The sequence below is a fragment of the Myxocyprinus asiaticus genome, chromosome 17 (assembly GCF_019703515.2).
Source record: "Myxocyprinus asiaticus isolate MX2 ecotype Aquarium Trade chromosome 17, UBuf_Myxa_2, whole genome shotgun sequence".
Classification (NCBI taxonomy): domain Eukaryota; kingdom Metazoa; phylum Chordata; class Actinopteri; order Cypriniformes; family Catostomidae; genus Myxocyprinus; species Myxocyprinus asiaticus.
The window spans coordinates 32,889,560-32,906,686 of record NC_059360.1 but is presented as its reverse complement, the minus strand read 5'-3'; the positions used below and the strand labels follow the sequence as shown (position 1 = coordinate 32,906,686).

At 38.2% G+C, this 17,127-nt stretch overlaps 1 protein-coding gene across 2 annotated transcripts in view; it reads left to right on the top strand.

Moving 5' to 3' along the window:
- LOC127455548 (latent-transforming growth factor beta-binding protein 1-like) overlaps positions 1-17,127 on the top strand; it is a 180,663-nt gene that overhangs the window by 21,035 nt on the left and 142,501 nt on the right. For both annotated transcript variants that reach the window (XM_051723536.1, XM_051723537.1), the window contains exon 3: positions 1,190-1,529. In XM_051723536.1, coding sequence (XP_051579496.1) covers positions 1,190-1,529 — 340 coding nt within the window. The remainder of the gene's footprint in view (positions 1-1,189; positions 1,530-17,127) is intronic.

Below are 17,127 nucleotides of genomic sequence, written 5' to 3'. Positions count from 1 at the left end.
TTGTGGTCGACCAATATGTTTTATTATTTATGTACACCTACTTATTCATGCAATTATCTAATCAGCCAGTCATGTGGCAGCAGTGCAATGCATAAAATCATTCAGATAACGGTCAGGAGCTTCAGTTAATGTTCACTTTAACCATCAGAATGGGAAAAATGTGACCTCAGTGATTTCGACCATGGCATGATTGTTGGTGCCAGACGGCCGGGTTTGAGTATTTCTGTAACTGCTGATCTCCAGGGATTTTTCACACACAACAGTCTCTAGAGATTACTCAGAATGGTGCCAAAAACAAAAAACATTCAGTGAGTGGCAGTTCTGTGGACAGAACACCTTATTGATGAGTGAGGTTAAAGGAATAGTTCACCCAAAAATGAAAATTCTCTCATTGTTCACTTACCCTGATGCCATCCCTGATGTGTATGACTGTCTTCCTTCAGCAGAACACAAATGAAGATTTTTTAGATGAAGATAGAGCTATGTCAGGACCTTATAATGGATGTACATGGGTGCCAGCACTTTGACGGTCCAAAAGTCACATTTAGGCAGCAAAAAAGTAATCCATGTGACTCCAGTCGATCATTGAATGTCTTCTGAAGCGAATCGATAGGTTTATGTAAGAAACACGTTGATAATTAAAAAATTTTAACTTTAAATTGGCGTTTCCTCCAAGGCTCTGGTATAGTTTGAAATGGCCGAACTCTCGCATGATGTTCGTTCTTCTGTTGTAAATAAGCACCGCTTCCGAATTCTCATGTGAACTCGCCGACGCGCTTGCGTCACGCGATAGCTACGTAATGCGCTTTTTAAAAGATAATAAAGTTTTAATTATCGATTCATTTTTTTACACAAACTTATTGGTGCTACACTGGGCAGGTCGACATGTTCTAAACTGTTTATTTGTGTTTTTGTCAGAAATAGTGCCAGCGCGTGCAGCTCAAAATGCAAAGGGACACCTGTTTAATGTCGGCACGATGCGACACGCCTCAAAGCAACAGATGCTTCCAGTATAGACAGCAACATTGATTAAAATGTTTTAAATTGCTTTTTTGTTACGCGACACTCGCATCCGGAGTAGACAGGATGTAACTCTTTTACATTTGGTCCCCTCAATATTGAATATTTGGTTACATCTGTGATGTTTTATGATAAGTATGTTGTCTGACCTTCCCTCTATTTTTTACAGCTAACTGTTTGCCCCCGTGCAAAAATGGAGGGATGTGCTTGCGGCCCCACATGTGTGTGTGTAAGCCAGGCTCTAAAGGCAAGTCCTGTGAACAGACCACTCTCCCCCCATCCTCTCATCCAACTGGACCACTAAACGGACACACCAATGGTGGACTTCCAAATGGAGGCCATACAAATGGATACAGCAACGGTCATAATATAATTCCCCAGCGCCCAATTCCTCAGCAAACCTTCCCACAAGGCCAAGTGCCGTTACCGCTACCTGGCACCAATGGGGGCCACATGACCCTGTCCAAGAAGCCATCATCTAACCGACTCAACCGACCCATCCCTTACCAGTGAGTATGACTGCTGGATTCAGTCATTTCTTATAACATCCTGCTGATGTAATAATGTTCATTTGAGTGAAATTTCAATCAGAATTATATATAAATTATATTTATAGGTCCTGTAGGTCAGCAGTAAGACATGCAGGCACTTTTCACTATTAGCATAAAGTGTGGTCCACATTGTAACTTATATTTGTCCGAAAACCTCCCACTTAGATTGTAATGTACATCTTATCAACTTGTTACAAGAGCAATCGCAGTTTTTATGTGCAGATGGGTTAACCTGAAGTCAATGAAATAACAGTATTTGTTTGTAGGAGATTGTAACATCCAGGGGTTGTTGGCTGGTTAGCATGGGTAGTTAATTGTCGTTAACTGGTAGATGCCATAACTACACCATTCTGCTGGTAAAAGCCATGTTTCTCCATTGACAGCCATTCAAAAGTATACAGACTAAATAAAATGTTTTGCAAGGAACATATAAATCGCAAATTGGGGAAAGTCATCAGATTCCTTAGGCCCTTTCACCTTACTTTTGTAGTTTTATTATTTTGGAATGAACACACTGATGTTAATGATCTTTGCCCATTTCATGTCCCCTACTGCTCAGCCTCTCAGTCTTGGTTTGTTTTAAAGAAATACTTACTGTTCTCAACTCTGACTCACTAAAATCTTTCTTACATGACTTACACTTGGGCTCTCACCAAATCGTGACTTTGTCTTTTCAGACAGAGGTCCTGATGTCAGACTAATTTTCTCCTATAATTTTTGTTTGCTTGAAAACACAATTTTTATTAGAATCCTTTACCATGACTGACTAAAACCCCTGCAGGCTCAGTCAGTAACCTGTGGTTTAAGAGTGGGGTTCTGGGGCTGGCTATGGGATTGTTTTGACTGCCACTGCTTTAGAACAGCTGGAAAATTCACAATCGTACTGGATGTGGAGCCCGGCTTTCTTTCTTTTAGAGCGAATCGGACTGACTGCACTTGACGCTGAGTCAAAATCTCACTTTTCACTGAGATGTGGGGCAGTGTGTAGTTGGAAAACCACAGAATTACCCCCATGTTGGTTCCAAGAACATTTGGAATACTGAGGTGGGGCAGGATATTGATGAATTCTACTTATAATATTAATGAAAGCAGTTTATGTTCTGGGACTGATGTGCATTTTCTGTCAGTAGTTGGAGGTTTCTGTTTGGTACAGTAATTGCTACCAGATCTGTCCTCAAACTTCTGTGGGTTTCCAGAGGGTTTATTGTGTGCAGAGGGGAGGTAGGTAGGGCCCTCTATAACTCTCCAAGTATCGTGCTCAACATTTGAAAGGAATTTCATGTATTTTTAATATTTCGGTTATTTTGAATATTATTAGCATTTAATTACAATTAATTATATATTTAACATTTAATCAAATAGTTTGTTTTATTATTTAGGTTGGTTTAACTTCAACATCCCTTGATTTTATATGCATTATTCATTTGTTAAAACCAAAAGACAAGGGGGGTAAGATGGCGTCGTAGAGCGAACAGGCATTTTGGCGAGCTCCCGTGACATTAGTTCAAATATTCGGTTAATATATACTTTCACTCAGTGAAATCATTCTACTTGGTTGGAGGGTTACTGTGCCATGTCTTTAGATCAATATTTTTTAAAAGGATCTGACAGAATGCCCAAAGCTAAGAAGATTGTGCCGAAAAGTTCTACTATCAGCGGCTTCGAGCAGGATGTTAATATGGACGACACGAGCGTGAATAGTCGTGAGGAGGAAAGCTCCAACTCCAGCTTTGCTCAAGCTTTGGACAAATTAACCGAAAACATTATGAAGGTCATAGATGAGAAAGTGAATACTGTCCTATCCGCGATATACGATCAAACAGTTCAGTTCCAGGCCTTGGTTGAGCGAGTGGGCGAGGCGGAGGAGCGGATCGCCGGTGTGGAGAATTCGACCGAATGCCTGCAAGCTACGGTGGCTGATCTTCAAAAAAAAGTGAGCGAAATGTCAGCGCATATTGATGATCTGGAGAATCGCGGGCGCAGGTGTAATTTGCGTCTACTCGGGTTGCCAGAGGGAACCGAAGGCAGTGATCCGGTGCATTTCTTTGAAAAGTGGCTGCCCGATTACTTGAAGATTACAACGAAAGCAGGGCGGATCAAGCTTGATCGTGCTCATCCCTCTTTGGCGCCATTGCCAGGACCTGCGCAACGACCCAGACCTGTCATCATAAAGTTCCATAATTTTACGGACAAGCAGCGAGTGTTGAACGCAGCTCGTCATGTTGGTACGAATCCCGAGAGGAGCGCTGACGCAGGACCGTGGATTTCATTCTTCAACGATTATTCTGCGATGGTGATAAAGAAACGCAAAGCTTTCGACGATGTCAAAAAATGACTGCAGAAGATGAAGATCGAATATGCCCTGCTGTATCCTGCAACTCTGAGGCTGACCATCAACGGGACAATGAAGCGCTTCACCTCACCGGATGACGTGACTGCGTTCATTGACAGCCTGGCTAACGTGACAAACTTTCGCGGGTAGTTATGTGGTACATGAACAAAATAATTCACTGAGTGAAGAAGTTGTATCATGTTGCTGTGAGCTTGGTGAGGTCTGTGTTTACTCTATGTTCAAGGATGTGAGTGGTGTTTGGGGGGGTAGGCAGTTGCCTGCAGAAGAAAAGAGTAAGAATAGTCCTTCCTGCATGTTTGGCAGGTTTGTTCCCTTGTTCTCTGTGTTTTATTGGTATTTTATTTTATTTTTGTTTAAAGCTCAGATTTCTGAGGTGTACACTTACAGGAATATATTTTGTGATTATCTGTATTATGTATCCACTGATTGTCTGTACAGTATTTAATGTCTAGTGTGCTTAGGATTTGTACTTGGAATATTTGAGGTATCCATAATCCTGTAAAACGAAGAAAGATACTTACTTTTTTGAAAAAAGGAAATATCGAAATTGCTCTTTTACAAGAGACTAATTTGAGTGATGTAGAACATTTAAAATTACAACAGGGTGTTTTTGGGCAGATATATTTTTCATCTTTTACATCTAGAAGTAGAGGTGTTGCTATTCTCATTAAACGTAATTTACCATTCAAAGTTTTAAATTGTATTAAAGATAGAGACGGTCGCTATGTTATTATTGAAGGTGTGTGGCAAGGTAAAACTATTCTCATACTAAACATGTATTATCCTCCAGCTCATCCATCTGACTTTGTTACTAAAGTGTTTTTGGACATGATTGCCAGGCCAGCAGATTTAACAATTGTTGGGGGAGATTTTAATTGTGTAATGAATCCTCTTGTAGATAGGTACCCACATAGCTCTGCATCTCTAACTGCTCAGGCGAGATCTCTTCAGAATATTTGTAAAGATCTTGGTTTTGTAGATGTCTGGAGAACTCTTCACCCTGCTGATAAGGAATATAAATTTTTTTCTACTTCCTATCATTGTCAGTCAAGATTAGATTACTTTTTATGCCGAAAACAGATTTGCATTTAGTAGTATCTTGTAATATAGAAAGTATTTTACTGTCAGATCATGCCAGTGTCACTATGGAGCTTCAATTAAGGAATACTGTGGACTACTCTATACAGTGGAGACTTAATATTGGAACCCTTAGAGACAGTGCATTTTCAGCTTACTTTTCTGAATTTAAATCTTTTCTATCTATTAATTCTTTATCCACAGATAATCCATCTTTATTATGGGAAACCTGTAAATTTTATGCAATGGTTTTTTCCTCCAAAAAATGTCAAAGAATGGCAAATCAAAGGGCCTTGGAAGCTCAGTTATTGGTTAAAGAAAAAATGTGTAATAGATCTCCTTCAGCAGATTTATTGAAAGAATTACAAGCAGTTAGAGCGGCTCTAGACTGTCTTCTCACTGTGGACGCAGAGAAGAAAATAAGATACTCAAAACAAAGATTTTATGAGCACGGAGACAAGCCTGGGAATTTTCTAGCATATATTGCCAAACAACGTGCAGCATATCAGTATATTGCTACCATTGTTGATTCAGATGATAATATTTTCCATGATAATAAGAATATTAATAATACATTTAGAGATTTTTATATAAATCTATAGTCTTCTGAGAAAATAGGTGACCATCTCAAACAAATGGTAGACTTTTTTCTGAGATTAATCTTCCAACAATTTCAGTTACACAAAAAGAATTTCTCAATAGCCCTATTACTAGACAGGAGGTTATTAATGCTATTAATGCTCTAAAGAATGGTAAATCACCAGGGCCAGATGGGTTTTGCGGAGAGTTATTTAAGGAGTTTCAAGAGTTACTAGCAGACCCATTGCTTAATATGTTTAATTATTCGTTTGTGGTTAAAGAATTACCAAAGACCCTTAGAGAAGCTTATATCTCGCTTATATTAAAGAAAGGTAAAAGTCCTGACATATGTTCTTCTTACAGGCCAATTGCATTACTGAATGTTGACCGGAAATTGTTTTCTAAAATTTTAGCAATGCGCCTTGAAAAAATTCTGCCTACGATAATTGGGACTGATCAAACAGGATTTAAACAGGGTAGAAATTCATCTGATAATATTAGACGCCTTCTAAATGTTATTTACACCTTTAAAGTGAAATCCATAGATGGGCTAGTACTGTCTTTGGATGCGGTGAAGGCGTTTGATCTGATTGAATGGTCCTATCTTTTCTTTGTTTTGGATAAATTTAGCCTAGGTGAAAATTTTGTACAGTGGATCAGAGTGCTGTATACAGACCCATGTTCTGCTGTATTGACGAATGGCTTTAGATCAGATTATTTTCCTATGCATAGAGGCACCAGGCAGGGTTGCCCCCTGTCGCCTCTTTTATTTGCGATGGCTATAGAGCCTCTAGCTGAAGCAATCAGATCAGCAACATCTATTTCAGGTTTACAGATAGGACATATACATCATAAGATTGCACTGTATGCCGATGATGTATTGCTTTTTTTTTTACCTGAGCCTGAGAACTCAGTTTCCGCTCTAACTGAGTTGATTAACTGGTTTGCAACCTTTTCTGGTTATAAAGTTAATTTAACTAAATCTGAAGCTATGCCTTTAGGTACTCTTATTTCTAAACCTAACATTGTGCTCTGTTTTCCTTTTAAGTGGTCACCTCTACGTTTCGTCTATTTAGGTATTTCTATCTCTACATCTTTGAAGCAGATGTATGAATCTAATTTTGTTCCTTTATTTGAGAAAATACGGCAGGATTTAGAACATTGGAATTCCTTGCCAGTATCTTTGTTGGGCCGGATAGCACTTGTAAAGATGATTGTGTTACCCAAATTGTTATATCCTATTCGAATGGTTCCTATACTGTTCTCAAATAGGGCATTAAAGGGCCTGAATAGCTGGCTGACTTCTTTTATATGGAATAAATGCAAACCTAGATTAAAATTATCAGTACTTTATCTGCCAAGTTCTATGGGGGTGCTGGATTTTCCAAATATTAAGATGTATCAGTTAAGTTCCCACCTGAGATACAGAGTGGGTTAGGAATGATTCTTCCTCTACTTGGTTAGATATTGAATCCTCCTTTTCACAATTTCCTTTAAGAGCTCTTCTTTTTGTTAAGAGCTTTCAAAACATAAAAGAGATATATGATAATCAAATTATAGTTAATACTCTGAAAGCATGGAGATCAGTTTGTAGGCTTGAAGGTAGATCTAAATTGGCTTCTTTCTTTACCCCAATATTAAACAATCCTGATTTCACCCCAGGAATTTTGGATGATGGTTTTAAACGTTGGTGTAATTTAGGAATTATGAGGCTTGGGGATATGTTTTCAGATAATAAATTAATGTCATTTTTGGAGTTAACTGAGAAATACCAGTTGTTCAAACATGATTTTTTTCGATTCCTCCAATTGAGACATTATATTACTAATAACACAACACTTGTTAGAAATTGTGAGATATCTTCTATTGAGAGGTTACTATTTTTATCATCGGGAAAAGTGTCTTTTGGTAGATTTTATGGTGAATTAAAACTAAATGGGAGGAAGCGTTAGCTACTGATATTGATGATAAAACATGGGTTGACATTTGGTCTTATGCTAAGATAATATCTGTTTGTTCACGTACAAGAGAAATACAAATTAAAATCATACATAGACTCCATATTTCTCCTAACCACAGGCATTTTTTTAACCCCTCTATATCGCCTATGTGTTTAAAAAGTAAAACTGAAGTAGGTACTGTAGGACCACATTGTCTGTGGTCATGTAACAGACTGCAAAGGTATTGGTTTTTGGTGCTGGAGGAAATGGAAAAGATCTTTAATATGCAGTTGGATTTTGACCCAGTCTCATTGGTACTGGGTATACCTAATAAATGCATTGTTTCATCTGCTAACAAGAAATTGTATAATATTCTCTCCTTTGCTGCCAGAAAAATATTTTACTTAATTGGATTAGTGATAAATCTCCATCACTTAAAGGTTGGCATGAGATCATTTTTGAGCTGATTCCCCTGGAGGGTCTTACCTATGTATTACATAAAAAAACAGGCCAGTTTTATAAAGTCTGGACTCCATATTTGGACTCTATGGAACCTCATCTTCGCCCTGTTATACTACAAGGAATATTGTAATTGTGTTACTATCTGGACATTTAACTTTTCTGCTCTACTCATTTTTTTTCCCTCTCTCCCTGATCTGTTATATATGGGGTAGTCCTGTTTTATCTAAAAATCCGAGCTATTTGTGTTTTTTCGGGGGGGGGGGGGGGGGATGTGGGGGGGCGATGTCTTGTTATTTTTGTATTACATTGAAAATTCAATAAAAATAATTATAACAAAAAAAAAAATGAATGAAAGTCTTTTTAAAGGTGTAGTTTGTGATTGCTCGTGTCATTTGTATATCACTTTTCACAATACACGTTGTTTAAAAGCAGCTTTACAGAAAATAAGACAGTAATGTCTTAAATGTCTTAAAATCTGTGAACAATTTCATTGAAAATCTTAATTGAAAATCATGCCTTAAAGGAGTATTCCGAGTTACATAAATGTTAAGCTCAACAGCATTTGTGGCATAATGTTGATTACAACAAATACAAAATTTGACTCCCTTCTTTTCTTTAAAAAAAGCAAAAATCTAGGTTTCATTGAGATACTTGCAATGGAAGTGAATGGGGGCAAGCCGTAAACTTTAAAATACTCACTGTTTCAAAAGTATAGCCACAAGATGGAAACACTGTGCATGTAAACATGATTTTAGAGTGATAAAATTGCTAACTAGGCTTTTCTTTGTAAAGTTATAGCCAGTTTTACAACTGTCGTATTTTACAATGCCGTTAACCCTGTAATCTTAAAAAAACCGTCAATTTATAGTGCTTTTATAAAATTATAAGCATCACATTTCATTCATGTCCATTGTAAGTGCCTCACTGTAACCTCAGTATTGGCTTTTTTTTTTTTTCTTTTCTTTTTTTTTTAAAAAGGAGCGAGGAGTCTTTTTTTATTTTTATTTTTGTGGTAATCAACATTATGCCACAAATGCTGTCGATTGAGATTTACTTGTATTCAACCTGGAATATTCCTTTAATGTTTTTATCTTTAGGCCCCCAGTGAGGAAACCAAAGGAGACTGTGGCAAGGAACAAAAACAGTAAAGCATAATCTTTACCAGTTGATATATTTATACCATTGCACCGTAAAAATACATTAAAGTATTTGACCATAGAATGCTATTAATGCTATTTAATGACCAATCAGAATCAAATATTCCACAGGGCTGTGTAATAAATATATCTTTTACATTTGTGAGAGCTATGACACACAGAGGGTATAATTTTTTATATACTGTTTCCATGTGGAAGATGTTCAGTTTCACTGAAACTGAAGTGAACAGTTTTACTAAAAAAATCATCTCTCTGCTATGTTAATTTTGAATTTGTAGACACTTAGTTGATACAGAGTTGAATTTGCCCTGCCAAAAATATATAGTGAAAAAGCTTTTGATTTATAGGTGAAGTGAATTTGTAGGTGTGTGTAGAAAACCTGATCCATTCACACTACACAGGAATGTTACTGGTCACAATTGGACAACGATTGTCCCCAGAGCACTTTAGAAACTATATAACAAGCCATTTTCTGTTGATGCTTTATTTTACGAGTCTAGAGCAATACACTGAATTTTACTGGTATCCTATTATTTGACTAAAGTGATTTTATGTCTGGGGTTGTCCTGAAGCCATATTTTATATGTGCTCTGAGGATTTTTCGATGTTGATTTAGCATTTTGAGATATCTCATGTAGACCCATTGGTTCCTTGTTGGAGGTTTAGAATTCATACATGACCTTTAGGCAGTGTTGTAGTACTCTCTGACTCTGTTTCAATACCATATTTTTATGGTCTTAGTCTTGTCATGGACTCTGGGGCATTTGGACTTTGTCGTGTCACTGACTGTAACAAGTGTGAAATCGGACTTTTTACAGAGACCAGTTGAGTTATTATTAATATAAAGTGGCTCCTGCAGCTGTACAGCTGTATGCACTGTGCATACCATAAGTGCTCCGACTTATATGAAAACATTTCTCTGATGGACAATATCAGCGATTATGAAGTGCGGAGTGGTTGTTGAGTGGGAGGTATTGGGCTAAAGCACAGAACTGGTAAGCAAAAGGTTGCCGGTTCGATCCACACAGCCACCACTATTGTGTCCTTGAGCAAGGCTCTTAACTCCAGGTTGTCCCTGTAATAAGGGCACTGTAAGTTTTTTTGGATAAAAGCGTCTGCCAAATGCATAAATGTAAATGTGCATCCTGTATTTACGCCCGATTCACAAATAATTAATTCTTTTGAGTCGTTTCATTTAGGTGAATTGGCCTAACAGGTCAGCAAAATTGATTCGCGATTCAGTCTGATGTGTTCGGACCGCTCTCTCACTGAATCATTTGGAGCAGTTTCTCACTCAAAACAAAATCGGGATACTTAAAAACACAGAGAACAAACAGAATGCTAAATGAAGTGGATATTTATCTGCCATCAACTTTTTTGAGAGGTAACTTTGAGAAACTTCAACTAGTGCTGTGCCATGTGAATAAGGTGCCGATTTTCGTCTTTTCCTATGTAAATGTGCCAGACAGACATCAGTTCTTGCCATATTTGTGGTCAGTATTTGGGATGTGCATGGTTACTGCTTTTAACATTTGATTAACCACGAGGTTTCACGAACGGTTAATCGTTTTTTCATTGGAGTTGGGAAGCGGGAATAAAGTTTATTGCTATGGAATTTCTTCAAAAATTACTAAAAATAGCAGCAAATAAAGTGCACAGTGAGCTAAGAGCCTAAATAGCACAGTACATAGATCTTCAAATGATAAAATCTCACACTAAAGTCAAACAAAAACAAACAAACTGTCACTGCCCAGGCAGGCTCACATTTCCGTGAGGCAGCGAACGCAAGTATTGTCATGTACGTGGAGTTACAGTGCTGCGGTTAAATAGCATCTTTGGGGTGCTTTGATTTTTTAAATGGTTAAAATTCCATTGAACTTCTCCTTCAGAGCAACAGTTAAAGATGTCCGTCCAGCGTGTGTTAACAATATGTAGAAAAACAGCGCAGGCACACACAAAAGCATGTCTAATCAGCCCCTTACTCGCCCTATACTTGAAAAACTCACCCAAACCCCGATGGAAAATCTGACGGTTTGTCGTTACTCATTGAGTTTGGGTTGGAACTATTAACTGGATGAATCTTGGGGCAGTGGTAGCTCAGCAGTTAAGGCTTTGGGTTACTGATCAGAAGGTTGGGGGTTCAAGCCCCAGCACTGCCAAGATGCCACTGTTGGGCCCTTGAGCAAGGCCCTTGACCCTATCTGCACCAGGGGCGCTGTATCATGGCTGACCCTGCACTCTGACCCCAGCCTAGCTGGGATATGTGAAAAAGAAGAATTTCACTGTATATGTGCAAATGTATAATGTGATAAATAAAGAAAATTATAAATTAATTTCTTTACAATACTTTTTTTTTTCACTGAATCAAACCATTCAAAAAGTGGTCTGAATGACTCATGAGTGAATCAGTCTGACTCAAACTTATTTTAAAAATCCTTATCCAGTAATCACAAATGACTGGAAGGTCATGTAAAAAACATAAAAATTAATTAGTCAAAAAGTATGAGAACCTTTTATCACCTGTATATGGGTGGTTTGTGTTTATAAGAATGCTGAGGTTACTGGCAACTCTGAGCTACAGAAGGAAACAAGTGACAAGTGAATCGACGACTAAAAAGAAAGAACTGATTTCCTTCTTTCGCCACACTCCAATTCCCAGCGAGCACAGGCTTGTCCCTGTTTCTAGTTAATCTCACTCGATGTATGTGCTTACACTCAATGTATGTGCAATGTGAGGAACATATACTGACTCCACCACAGCATGATGTAACCAATAGCCTCCAGCTGTAGAAATCCACCCATATTAGAACAGTTCTGTTAACACACACCTGCCTCTGTAACTACACCTGCCTCTGTAACTCCTGTCACTCTCTGAGGTCTGGAGTTCATCGTTGCTGCTGCTTTCATGTCTGGCAGGACTTTGAAGTGTCAGTCACATTCAGATCACACCCGTAGCGATGTGGATGAGTGTGCATTGTCCTGAGAGGGAATAAAAGATGATAGGAGGGTCATCCCATCTACAGGGCTGATGTCTTGAAATCCCAGTGTGCTTGAGGAAGATTTTTGCTTTGTACCACTGGTGAGGTTTAGAGATGGACAGACAATTTGTTTTTGACAAGTGTCAACTCCCATTTTATTTGGCCTGTCAAAGGGCTTCAGAATGCAACTGATGGTCACCAGTGTTAGGAAATGTAATACATTTTTCAACACTTTTTGCTAAGGCAAGCATCACTGATACTATTGCTTATACCGTTTGTTCTACAAACATAAATGATACCTCAAATCCTGCAGCTTGTTGAGCACAGTTTTTTTGATGGATATACCGAGTGATATTTAGGGACCAGAATATTCTAGGGACTTGGGGTGAGCTCTTTTGACTTGGGCCAGAAAGCTAACAGAACAACCTACAGTAGCAAATGCATAGCAACACTAAACACTTAGAATACCTTAGCAACTGCATAGTCCATTGGAAAACATCCTAGCATTGTGGTGGCAAGTTTTGCACTAGCAAGCACTACTCACATTTTTCTCTGAAAATGTAAAGATCTAGTTTAAGATCTAGTTTCCATTATAGACATAAAAATTTTTTTAGCATAGATGATATTGCACCTGAATAATATGAGCAATTGAGCAAAAATGTAATTTGGCTCTCAAATGTTTCATTGTAGGAGCTGGTGGCTCCTAAGCATTTTAGTAGCCTTGAATGCAGTGTCCCAAATAAATGTATAATTACATTTATTGCATATTTAATTTATTGAATCACATTCATGAGCGCCATGAGCAGGGTCCGAAATAAACACCCGGCAAGCACCAAATGCAGGTACATTTTCCATTTGGCTGGTGAATTTTGCAGTGTCATACACCATTCTGGCTGGCGTTTTTTCTTTCTATCAGTTTGTGTCAGCTTGTAAAATAATGTAAAATATACAGTTTTGTCCTCAAGGGGGCTCTGTAGGCCTGCAGTCAGTAAGTTTGCAGGTGTTTGCATGGAACGACTCTCATTAGCTAGTCCCGCTGCTCGTTGAAAGTCTCAGTTCGCAGTAGGGCTACATACCATGCTCATGTACTTGTACTCGTAAAAATGCTCCGATACCATCTGACGTACGAATGTCATTCTGTAAACATTCAGCGCACAAATTAAAAACACATTATCTCCTAGTTTGAATATTAAACCACAAATATGGAGAGTTAATGGCATACATACATATATATATATATAGTTTGCATATGCTATGTCTGTGTGCTTCACATGTGAACACCAGTGAATGTGTGGAGCCAGTGTTGTGCTGACGCCGGCTGCTCTTACGAGCTCCTTGGCTCACACTCGTGAGCTCTGTTTGTAGCAGATGACCACCGATAGAGCTCTAATTCACTTTATACAGACTACATATTTATTTAATTAAATAACAAAAGTTTGATATTTAACAATTACTTTGTCATGTAGCGACCATTTTTTCCAGAGGTGAAAACTTACAGAAACACACAGAAATGGAAAAGGTTTCAAAATAAAAGCCCAATTTAAATCTAAAAAATTATGACAGAAATATATCACTTCTGTATAGTTAAGTGATATTCACTGCAATACTACTACTTCTACTACTAATAATAAATCAGTAGTAATTGTGACTCCAGCCAGGTCTCCTAAGCAACCAAACTGGCCCAGTTGCTAGGTAGGGTAGAGTCACATGGGGTAACCTCCTCGTGTTTGCTATAATGTAGATCGTTCTCGGTGCGGCGCGTGGTGAGTTGAGCGTGGATGCCGCAGTGGATGGCGTGAAGCCTCCACACGCGCTATGTCTCTGTGGCAACACGCTCAACAAGCCACGCGGTTTGATGCGCGGGTTGACGGTCTCAGACGTGGAGGCAACTGGGATTCGTCCTCCGCCACCCGGATTGAGGTGAATCACTACGTGACCACGAGGACTTAAAAGCACATTGGGAATAGGGCATTCCAAATTGGGAGAAAAATAAATCAGTAGTAATTGTGTAATATTTAAGCAATATCTCACACCTGTTATGCTCTTTTATGGAGCAGTTTATTTGACAAAAATAACTCCAATGATGTATTTTGGATTATGCTGTGACGTTCTGAATAAAAGCACTTAATTTGATAAAAATAATACAATATTATGTTGAAAATTAATTGTTCTATTTTCATTTGATTAAAGTTTTAATTCATTTATTTAGACACCGTTATGATGATAACATTTAAATAAACTGATAAGGATTTCAGAAAAAAGAAAACAAAAAAACAGGTATCAGTATCGGCAAGTACTGAAATGGATGTTTCAGTACTCGTTTAAAAAAAAAAAAAAATGGGATCTCGACATCCCTAGTTAGCAGGAAATCTATGAGCTGGCTCTTTTTAGTGAGTGAATGAATTATATATTTATTTAGCACTTTTCTGACACTACACTAAAAGCGCTTTACATACAGAACAGGACTCTCCTAAACCACCACCAGTATGCAGCATCCACCTGGATGATGCGACAGCTGCCATAGTGCGCCAGTACGCTCACCACACACCAGCTGTTGGTGGAGAGGAGTAAGACAATTCAGGGATGGGGATTATTAGGAGTCCATTATTGATGAGGGCCAATGGAGTTTGGCCATGACACCAGGGTTACACCCCTACTCTTTGCAAGAAGTGCCCTGGGATTTTTAGTGACCACAGAGAGTCAGGACCTCGGTTTAACGTGCCTTTTTACAGTATAGCGTTCCTGTCACTATACTGGGGTGTTAGGACCCACACAGACCGCAAGGTTAGCTGGCCTCACTAACACCTCTTCCAGCAGCAACCTTAATTTTCCCAAGAGTTCTCCCATCCAGGTACTGACCAGGCTCAACCCTGCTCATCTTCAGTGGGTAACCAGTCTAGAGCTCCAGGGTGATATGGCTGCTGGCAGTGAATCAGAAAGGCTTATGAATCTGTTGGAGCTGACTGAATTAAATGACTCACTCCAGATAAACCCAGAACTGTTACTGTGTTACATGTACTTAAGGCTCATGAGACTCATGAGAGTTGCTTACTGTTCGTTCATATGACAACATGTAGTTTAAAATACTAATTTAGTGAATAATCTGAAAAATAATTCGAAATGGACTATCTGGCAATTAAATATTTCATAAAAAAATAAAACAATACAATTCTTTAAAAAAACACTTTTCACTTTTAAACATGCTTACAGCATTGTTTATTCGTCTTTCATGTCTGTAAAATCCACTTGTCAAAATAAACAAAAAATAAAAAAATAAAAATGGGCGTTAAGAAATCTGACTGGCTGGTACATTTTTTCATCTACCAGCCACCTTGGCTGGTGGGCTAAAAAGTTAATTTCAGACCATGGCCATGAGAGAAGCTCGTTCACATTGGCACACATGTTCACGTAAGAATTTATTTTAGCACTGAACAACCCAAGTTCTTATGTGAACACATGAGCCACTCTTATGAGCTTCTCTCATAGCACTCATGAACGCGCAATGGCCATCAAAATTTTTGCTGGAAATTTACTTAATGGGTGGTCACATATACTTTTCGCTCCATTCACTCCCATTCAAACGCATCCGAACACGGGAGACCGGAAATGCAAGCTCATGCGAAGAAATTCCGTATGACCCTGTGTTCCAAAGTTTACGTTTGGTTAACTCTGAACTGCGAATCTGGATGACGACAGAATGCGTGACCAACAAAAGAGCGAAACGTCACACACTGACCCCTTGGTTCAATTCAAAGTATACATATTTCAAAGCTTCATGTTTTTATTGTTGCTGGAAAGGGAGTAGACGATATTTTCTTACATTTTACTTACAATATTATATTATTTATTATTTGGGAAGTGTTATTTACTAAAACCAAAAGCCCTCCCGCCTGACATCATATCCTGGTCTGTTGTGTTGTCTGAAAGAAGGTGAAGGCAAACCTATTGTTTGTCTTCATAAGACTTGGAATGTGATGCACAAGCCACTGCTTTTATGATAATTTAGGGTCCATTTTTAAGCTTTAAAGTGAGGGACTATCTACTGCCATTGTGTTGAAAAAAGCAACCTAGTTTCACTCCCTAAGCGTCCAATTTTGACGCTTGTGCAGAAGCCGTCCGCGTGTGCATGATGACGGCAAAGGTGCCCCATGGCATCCTCTCCTTGACACGGTAAGAAACCCCATTGTTTTTAATGAGAAAACTTTGGTGTCCATTATCAATCTTTGAATATTACTTTATGTGCCAAACTTCAATGTTTTATCATTCTTGTAAATATATTAGTGTGATATTACATTATACAATCATTTATATTTTAGATCCCCTAACCCAACCCCATTTCTAAACCTAACCAATTATCAACAGTATAAAACATGAGAGACACTTAAGTTTAGTAACAATGATTTGATATACATCACACTATTTTATAGACATTTTTAAGCACCCAACTGCACATTTATGCCTAAACCTAACCAGTTCTCAACAATATAAAAGACGTTACAAGCAGATAAAGTACAGTCACGATAATTTATTTTTAAAAATGCAATATAATAATTCCCAAACCATACGATTGCATTGTGTGAGTAGCAGAGTGAAACTGAAGGTTTTAATTGATGAAAATATTCCCCCTCCATAAAGGCACTGTCATCCTGATTCTACCGGCATGTCTCTTTCAAAAAATTAATACAACCGAACTTGAGCTTATCACAACCCTTTGCGTCAGTCAGTTGATGTCAAAGGTTTCTCATTGAAAAGAATACACTTGCCGAATGCGTCAGAAACTGACGCCATAGGGTACTTTTGGCATCTGTAGATTGACGGGCTGGGCTTTTGCACAATTTTTGATGCCTTGGGAGTGACAACATGTTGCAAAAACAGATGCGGGTCTTTATTATTATTTTTTTTATTATTAACAATTTTTATTGTTTCCATTCGTAAGACAAACGAACACAACATAAAATACGGAATCAATTATATACATTAAACCCCTCCCCCCAAACATTCCCCCAATAC